This window comes from Phymastichus coffea, unplaced genomic scaffold (assembly GCF_024137745.1).
Source record: "Phymastichus coffea isolate CEN01 unplaced genomic scaffold, Cenicafe_Pcof_1.1 PCOF00083, whole genome shotgun sequence".
NCBI classification, from domain to species: Eukaryota; Metazoa; Arthropoda; class Insecta; order Hymenoptera; family Eulophidae; genus Phymastichus; species Phymastichus coffea.
This window is the reverse complement of record NW_026706894.1, coordinates 1189328-1198445: the sequence shown is the minus strand read 5'-3', so window position 1 is coordinate 1198445 and position 9118 is coordinate 1189328. Positions and strand designations below refer to the sequence as shown.

The 9118-nt window shown below is 48.8% G+C and overlaps 1 protein-coding gene across 2 annotated transcripts; it reads right to left on the bottom strand.

Moving 5' to 3' along the window:
* Window position 1: 1 nt before the first annotated feature.
* LOC131668730 (polypeptide N-acetylgalactosaminyltransferase 5) lies at window positions 2-8605 on the bottom strand. 2 transcript variants are annotated; one of them, XM_058943130.1, is made up of 6 exons: window positions 8308-8605; window positions 8148-8231; window positions 1140-1866; window positions 608-926; window positions 354-531; window positions 2-187 (listed from the first exon to the last, which is right to left on the bottom strand). In XM_058943130.1, exons 3-6 carry the CDS (start codon window positions 1804-1806, stop codon window positions 2-4), a joined length of 1350 nt encoding a protein of 449 aa, XP_058799113.1. In that variant the 5' UTR covers window positions 1807-1866; window positions 8148-8231; window positions 8308-8605. The 2 variants fall into 2 exon arrangements, with proteins under 2 accessions (XP_058799113.1, XP_058799112.1); XM_058943129.1 differs by having other exon boundaries at window positions 8148-8605.
* Between the last annotated feature and the right edge of the window lie 513 nt (window positions 8606-9118).

Here is a 9118-nt window from a genome sequence, read left to right as displayed (position 1 = left end):
TCTAACCTGGATTCATGGCATAGTAAAAGTCTCTCCACTCATCCATCCAGACCTCGGCGACTCTGGCAGCATTGTGCAGGACGATCTTGCTGACACCGCCCGGGAACGTGTACGGACTCTTGTCACGGAACACGTGACCCACGTGCGAACATGGACTGATTTCAAGGATACCGCCGCACTGCCACACCTACGAAGCAACTCAATCAAATTTATAACGTGCACGTAGGAATCGTTGTTATGACTGAATGGTTTGGCGAACAAGAACTGGCGATGGCTGAAAACACTCGAGTTAACCGCAATGACAAATGAATGCCGTATTGGTACGTCGGGAAGGTCGACTAACGATCGCTTACCCTGAAGCTCATCTCGAGATTCTCTCCGCCCCAGATGTCCATACCCTCGTCGTAAGCTCCCAGTTCGTAGAAATATTCTTTGTCGATGGAGAATAAACCACCCGCCATCGTCGGTGTTCGGAGGGGCGCCGTTCGGTCGCCTCCTCGCCTGTCCATTTCTCTTTGGGCTACCCTGTACCTGAAGATTAGAAAGCGCACTTGATCATCCGTCGGCTAAGACCAACGCTCAGAGTTACCACCGTCCGCAAAATTACCATCTAAAGTTGAGTTTCCAGTTGAAGCCGCCCCAGGTCATGTCGCTGGCCGTGATGTATTCGAAGGTGTCGTCGCTGATGACGTCGATAATGGGACAAACGACGGTCTTCCTGTCGTTGGCTATTCGGGCCAACAATGGTTCCAGCCAGCCCTCGGTGCACTCACAATGGGCGTCCAAGAAAGTGATTACTTGGCCCTTGACGTGCTTGGCCCCCAGCAGACGCGCCCTTATCAGTCCCGAGCGCTTCTCCGTCCGATACACGTACGTCGGCACCGGCAGCGTTTCCACGTAGTCCTCCAGCTCTTGCTTCAAGTGCTCTGCAAAGTACACGTTAATTGCGCGGCTCGTTACAACGGTACGGCAGGAAGAGCGGCGCTCAGTGTTCTTTATTGCGCGCTCCAAACGAGCCCGTAAACTCCCATTGAATGTTCACGGTTTCGCGTGCGAGTCGAGTTTCTCGCGAGAAAAAAAGCCATAACCGTTTCGCCAACTCGATCGATCTCTCGAGGTACGGCCGGAGGAGAGCCTACCTCGCTCGCTGGCGTCGTCCACGAGGATGATCTCCTTGAGCAGCGCCCTCGGCGACCGGTTGATGACGGACCACACGGTCCTCAGGAGCGTGCTCCAAGCCTCGTTGTGGAAAACGATGACGATGCTGGTATCGGGCAGCATCTTCGGGTGCTTCTTGCTTTTGCAGCCACTGAGCCGCACGTCCTTGAGCGAGCGATTCAGCGATATCATGTCGCTGGCCATCAGGTTGAACTGATTGAGCTTGAACAGCTCTTGCTGCATCGCCTCCTGCTCGGTTGGGATGTGCACGGCTTTGCCCATCTCGCCGGGACTGCCCTTGTTCTCCTTCACCATTCTCGCGGGTCTCCATAATTTCAATTGAGTCGGCGCGTAAGTCTTCGCGCCGGCGTCGACGTCGTTGCTGTCATCCTTGACGAGAGCTCCCTGGTGCGCCACTTCGCTGTGTCGATCGAAGCTCGCCAATGGTTCCTCCTGCTGCTGCTGCTGCTGCTGCTGCTGCTGCTGTTGCTGACCGACGCTCGGTTTGTCAGTAGGCTGGCAGTTCCACCCGGAGCCGTTGATGCAGTCCGAGTAGAACATCAGCACCATCACGTCCACGAGGAACCATACTAGCGAGGTGAGTAGAATCACCTGGCACGTGTGGATGCGGATCTTGGAGCGGAACATCTTGGCATGCCGCGAGCCGAGCCAACCAGCCGAGCTTCAACAGCGTACCGTTATCAGCACCTGCGTCAGTCCGATTCAACTAGATTAGCGCTTCTACCTTGCGATTGCGTTCGACCGAGCGCCTGCTTTATTGCCGCGGCACGATTACGTTCCAGCGGAAACGTAAACGCTTTACAGTTAGCGAAACCATTCGGAAGTGGGCTTGTTTTTAAAAATCTCCCCGGCGCAGATATCCAGCGTTGCACGAGGCGTGTCCGCTAAATTCTATTTATTTCCAGTCAAAAACGTCAGTTCCCGGTGAAGAACGATATCGCCTTTTTTCAACCAATATATATATACACACATATATACGTATATAGCCGAGCTTGTAGCGTTCCACACCGAGACTGCGAAGGAACCGTGTCACCAAAATTTCATTTGCAGCGCCCGAGAAATATCGAACGGAGCAGGTGAGCGACCAGAAATGCGTACGCGAGTTTTTTTTTTTATTTTTATTTGGCGAAAACTTCGATCCGATTTCACTGAAAAAGCTAGAGCCCGTAGACTGACTGCAGTATACGGGCGACAGCTGCTGGCACCACAGCCGTCGCGTGGCAGCGAAGAACGTGAACTGACTCTTTTCCTTTTTTTCAGTTCGCGATATTATATATTGTTTTTTTATTATTTCAAAAGACTACGCTGCCGGTACAATAGGCAAAACTTTCTCCTTCGAATCGTTTATTATTTCGCAAGAGCAATTGATGATAGGCGCGAGCGCTTATTGTTCTGCTTCTACTAAACGCTCGAATAAACAAACTTATCCTTCCTCCTTTTATTTTTGCGCGATTTCATTACAATGTTGACGATGAGCGCGCGCGTAGTAGCAGCGGCGGCGGCGGCAGCAAGTCGAAGCCGCCACAAAAGAGCGAGGTTGTAACAATGTTTTTGCATTAATTACTCTTTTGATTACAATGGCTGACTAGCACTACTGATGGCGCTGCGCGGAACCAACTCTGTTGTGTGTCGTTTTTTTTTCTTCTTTTTTCCTTTTGTTTTACGACGCCTAATAAACAAATGAAAACCTCGTCTCGCTGCTGGCGCGTCGGAAATTCGGTTGCGCGTCGCGACTTTGCGAGATTTTGCTGCTGCCGCGCGTGCACAATTTGTGCAAACTGACAGAGAGACGAAAGTATAAAAACGCGAGGCTAATTAATTTCCCAGAAACTTTGTCCCGCGATGAATCAATATACGTAATGGTATTATCTCGCGGTCCCAGATAAAAAAGATCTGATTAGTCGAACGTTATTAAGCCATTTGCATTTACACCAAGATTCGTTAAACTTGTAAACGGCGCAATGGATTGATGTCTCCCGGGTAATTAGGTAATTGATCGCTCGAGGTGCAATCGTATTCATGGAATCGATTCGTCGAAGATATTTCTTCTTAACGTCTGTGTGCTCCGAAAGATAATTAGCCACAATGCAATAACCTCGTGGATGAAAAAGACACAACGACATTGTAGAAAAGATTTGCATCGCTCGTGCATGGCAAATGAGATATCATTGGTTTCCGATGCTCGCAGTGTGGCGTCGAGGTGCGAGCGCGTTGTGCAGGCACAGCCCCTAATCAGCACGGCTCGATCATTCTCCATTCGATTTCCCGCATCGGCTTTGCGGATTTTATTACTTACTCGTCGGGACAAAGGCACGGATGACAATGGCAATAAAGAAGCAACTTTTGCTCAAGTAGGCTCCGTTAATTTTGATGCAACCCCACTTACGAAACTCAACGAATTGGGCGTGTGGTAGATTCGCGCGTTCTCGACACGCAACAGAGGAAATTACAAGCAGCTCGATTTGAATTCGCAGCCTGATAAGAAAGCGCTCTCGCGGCTGCGTAGGTCTTCGCTGTCCTGCAAATGCCAATGTAACGTACGGGCGCGACCTGGAATCTTCAATTACACTTTAACGAGCTCGTTTGCGCGCGAAAAAACATCGCGCGCCGTACGCCACGGGTCTTCGGGTCGTTCTCACGCCGTATAAAACGCGAATGACGGCAAAACGCACTGTGTTCTTGCATGCGCGACCATAACCAAATGACTCGCCTCGGTGAGTTTCGCGCAGGACTCCCTTCCGCTCGCGTAGCGCGCGTCCAAACCTCGCCTGGATTTCAATTTCCATAGCAGCTTTTGCAGCTGTGGCAACCCTCTAGAGATTAGCCAATGTACCTTGCTACGCTCCGCTCGAATCCCTGCATGTGCGCGCGATGCCACGATTCAAATTCAATTAACGTTTCTTTGAATTTCTCGCACAATGCTCTTATTCCTTTGTGCCACTCCGTATAATGCTTGTCGCGCTCATTTTCTCTCTCTCTCTGCCTCGGAATATAATCGGCAGTGTCACGTTTCTTCGAATTAGTTCCTTTGAGAATGTTTTTTGATACAGCTCGACATAGCGAATCGATTGTTTTCTTTCTTTTGTTTTTTAAAGGGAAAAAAGTGTGTCGTGGCTATTTTCGGATAGAAAGGAAAAATGGCCATGCAATGGCGATCGTCGTCTGGCAGTCTGCGTGTTCTTTAAAACTTTTTGGCAGCATTCCAACGGAATCGATAAAAAAAAAAAAAAAAAAAAAAGAAGCTAAAGAACGACGGCCGATTCACGTCGCGTCGTTTCTGCTTCTTGAATGGAAAGTACTGTGTCGATAAAAGAAAGCGATTCACGTGGTTGCGATGGAAACGTTTCGGATGAATAAATGCATCCTTCATTATCGACACTTGTCGCACTGGAAAAGTCCGATAAATTAACCTCCCGATTGGTCGGTCATTTGCGTTTCTTTGACGCTGCTGCACTTTAACGACCGAGTTGCGTGTTTGCCGAAGATAATTACAAAGAAAACTTTCTAATTGTTCATTGTTTCGGTACAACGATCCGCAATCTATTTGCAACGCTAGCAAGATGAGAACAATAACGGCATACATGGGCATCGATGGAAGCCGGTTAAATTGCCGGTAACGCGACAATTTCGCAGAAGGCGAAGAATCCCCGAGAAATGTTCCTTTCTAAAATCGAAAGTGTCCTTGAGTGCATATGCTACGCAAGAAGATAAGCGAGCGACTGCATCTTCGTGCGATGATGTCACATATAGTTCGCACGACGATAGACATCGGCGAGACAAGTTTTGCCATGCGGCATTTGATGCTTTGAGCACGCAACGTCCTCCTTCGTTAATTGGGGTTCGATTGTTGCGCGCGCGAAAAACCGACCAACCGAATCGTTGCATTGTTTACGGACTTGTTTCTTCCCACGAGCGCGACACTTCTTCCACTATGCGCGTTTGTTGCGTAAATAAAACACGAGGCGGATGAACGCGCGCCCACGTTGCTGTCTGGCTCGCATGCGGCTCGCTGAACTGCTTTCGACTGGACCGCGTGCGCCGCGTTTATTAGTTATTAATGAAGCATCTTCGGCATTTTCGAAAGGACCGATTTTATGAGATATTTCGACAGGGGAGGGAATGCGATTTTGTCATTCGTAAAATCCGTCAAAAGATGATACCGTGCGCGCGCATTGCGAAAGATTTTTACTAAAATAAAACTCGCCAGTCGAAATGACGTGGCGAACGAATGTAGGTATCCCATTACATTGTGATTTCATTTTCTCGTAGATCTTTTCAAGCGAGATTTCACCTATGAGGTAATAATCCGCCAAATGATATTTCGACACTGCGCGTAATCGGATATCGTTACGCATTATAGCAAATAAATCAACGTACACGAAGGCATATTAATTAGATCTGTCTACTGATTTACAGATTGCCTCTTTCTTTTTTTCCTTTTTCAAACGACGGAAACGTCAGAGCCGAGAGCACTTGATCTGCGAAATTCTGTATCAACTTTCTCTTTGCGAAGAACATCCGAGCGGAATCGAATGTAGGAGACGTCAACTTTTTTTTTTTTAATTGCAACTTTTTATTACACGAGGATTATCCGCAAAACTGAGCGAGCCCTCGGAAGCGGAATGATTGCAGGTGGACAGTAATTTGAGATATCTTTGAAATGACCAAACAGGGACAATTGAAAATAAAGTAGCCTGCCCGATTTGGTCGCCAAGAAAAAGGGAATAGGATAAGAACGACAACGAAAGGATCCGCGCTTCGAGAGCAGTTCAAATCAAGACTGACGAAGACGTGCAACATTTAAATATTAAAGTCTGAACGTACGCGTATGCATAAAGATGATAATAGATTTGCCGTCACACTGGCACGAAATCTCTTAAATCGGCGCGCGTCGACCGTTTTCGCAGAGTATTACAACTAATATTACGACCAATTCGCGCGAGCAAAACAGTAGAGCAGGCTCACATTGAAGAAGCGATCGTCACTTTAAAGAGTAGATTTGCTTTTTTATGGTGGTTGTTTGCTCTGGCGGTTTCAGTGAGCGTGAAATGAAATTTAGTACGTATCTAAAGTGTCCGCGAAGACAAATGCTTATGCATCTTCGCTCTCATTTTCCGGCTGGGCTGCTCGGGTCGCGGAAAGACCGCCGGTCACTTTTTCTTCCGTCCGCCCCTACTCCGACAGCGGCGCAGTGAAAGCGTTGAGAAACGTTCCGCGCGAGATTATCGCAAGAGAGCTGCCCGCCTCGCGAGTGCTTCCCATACAAGTCTCGCACACTTCATTCAAGCCACACGCGCCCAAAGACAACTTCATCTTGGCGGCTTTTGAGGAATAGCTCCGCGCTGCTCTGCCTCTCAACTCGGCAGCGTTCATTTTTCTCTTCTTCCTTTTTATTCGCCGAGGGACGCTGAAAGGTGAAAAATTTGCGCCAGGGCGTTCCCGCGAAAGCAGCGACGAGCCGGCATCGATAGCCATACTCGCGACGCTCGACGTTGACGCAAGCTATTAATACTTCGATTATCGGTTGCGAAATTAGCTTGTCGAGTGCTGGTCGGCGCGCGGCCGCGGGAGAGCCAAGTTGCCCGACGAACCGTGAACGCCACCGAAAACTGGATCAATCGGCAGAAACGCCGCTGGCTCTCGCAGCGCGCTTTTCATCGCCGCGTGACGACGCGAGCGTCGCCCTCGTAAACGGCCGCGGCGCCAAGTCGTCTCCGTTCGCAGGCGAGCATCTCGAGCCGCCGGCGATCCGCGGTAACTCGAGCAGCTGCCTCGCGCGCGAGGCCTCTGTATCCCCTTTCGCGGCGGGCATACCGAGGCGCCCCCAGCGATTGATCCGAGCGCCAGCGGCAGCAACAGCACCAATAGCAGCGATCGTCCGGACGAGGCGCGAAATAACTTTTATCGCGCTGACCGGCTAATCGAATTAGCGCGGCTGTCAACTGGCGCGCTCGTTGAAAAGTGCCTTTTCCGGATTTCCGATTGCAACGCCGCGTTGCTCCGGTGCTAGAACCTCAATTTAGATAAGACGCGTAAACGACTCGTGTGCGCTTATCACGCGACGCGCCACAAGCAATCTTCGTACGTGCGCGTGCCGCGATTTTCGCGCGTTCATTTTTGCACGCGCGGCTGCCGCTCGGCGCACGAAAATCGCTCTGATAATACAAGAACGGCCGAGCTTTTACGAGGATGCTTAACCCAACTGCATCGTTTCAGTGGAATCATTGTGTTCGCTCCCTGCTTGGTGACCTAGTCACGACTCATTACGTAAACACTCGATTACCTGTCAATTTCTCTAATCATAATGATAACGCAGATAAGACGCTACTCGAATATCGCTCTGGCAAGAAAACGAGTCAAACAGTTATCCGAGCACAAGTATAAAACAACAGTCGATGCATACCTACGCGCACGTTCGTTCGTTCGCGGAGATGAAACCGTGGAAATAACAATACTGCCGCGGATAAGAACGCGATAAGTATCAGAAGGTCGCGGTTCGGCAGAGGAGAAAAAACCCGAGATATGTCGACAAATCCATATGGCTTTCGGCATATAAGAGAGTACACGTGTCCGCGCTCTTTCTCTGTCTCTCTCTCATACTCTCTCTCTCTCTCTTCTCTCTCTCTTCTCTCTCTCTCTCTCTCTCTCTCTCTCTCTCTCTCTCTCTCTCTCTCTCTGGATCACGGATGCTCCGGGAAAGTGGGTTACGCACTCACACACCTGACTCGGCTGCTCTCTCGTCTCAGCGAATTAACTGTGTACACAATACAAGAAGCTAAGCGAATGAGAGACGAGGTGACGAGTGACTTGGTTCCAAGTAGCTCGCACTCGACTCTGCTAAGGCTTCGATGTAGGGTTGGGCTCAAGTACTGCACGCTCGACACAACGCGACATACATGCAGGTGGTTTACACGGACGCCAGGCGACTTAAAGGTTATATCGGGTTTTTAGTCTCGTACGCTACGAACCTGCTGATCCGGGCTAGTCCAAGTGTTACCAGCGCTTGGCCGCTCATCTCCATCCTCGTCAAAACGATCAACTGGCTTGAAACACTAACGGAAAACCAACTAGTACACGGTAGTGTTCGCAAGCTTGGTGGCCCAGACGAGGCCGCCGACGTCAACGTACGTTGTTATCGCTCCTTCTTGCTAACGTTGTTACAACAACTTCTGTGGCCAGAAAGCGCACACGCCGCGCCTGCGTCTCGCCAGCTCTCACTGCTGCAGCTGACACGTATGTGTGCGCGAAGGGACTACTGCCGCCGTTGCCACCGCCGCTGCTACCCGTTCCATCTATATTTCTCCGGCGCGGCGATGCACGCACACTGATAAGCACTCCTGTAAAGATAATGTTAATGTGTGCGCACTGAACAGCCGCGCGATATTCGAGAGTCGAGAGTCGAGTGAAATGAGAGATAGAGTGAAGGAGAGAGAGAAAGATAGTGATGACCATGCGCTGTGTTCAGGTTGTACACGCCAGAGGGCGACAGCGACTACATGATCTAAGATTTCTTCTGATTTTTAATGTTTTGAATTGTTGAATCGCAATCAAAATCGAATGTCGCAAATGTGTTTGAAAATGTATTAATTCCGATACTTGGAACAATTTTTTGCATTGTACACTTTTAAGATTTTGAATACTACTCACTTTAAGTTATATAATAAAAATTTCATACGCATAAAAAAAGTTTTTATAATTATATGAATGATGAAACGTATATATTCATTTTATCATCATTATGATTAGTGTTTTGTACTATAATAAAACACGTATTATATGTAGAGTCGATACACGGTATTCTTATGAAAGAAGCTATTAAATTTTCCGCACTAATCTTAAATCTTTTTCCTTAATTTTCCACTTTGATAGTTGTTTGTTTTAGAATCCAGTAGAACGTCATCGCTCAGCGAATGCGTCTTACTTCATAGTCATCTTACAT

Coding starts and splice junctions, on each gene's coding strand:
- LOC131668730 (XM_058943129.1), bottom strand. CDS start 1,806: ATGTTCCGCTCCAAGATCCGCATCCACACGTGCCAGGTGATTCTACTC. Junction 532..607: donor TGGAAACTCAACTTTAGATG/GTAATTTTGCGG, acceptor TCTAATCTTCAG/GTACAGGGTAGCCCAAAGAG. Junction 188..353: donor ATCTCGAGATGAGCTTCAGG/GTAAGCGATCGT, acceptor GTTGCTTCGTAG/GTGTGGCAGTGCGGCGGTAT.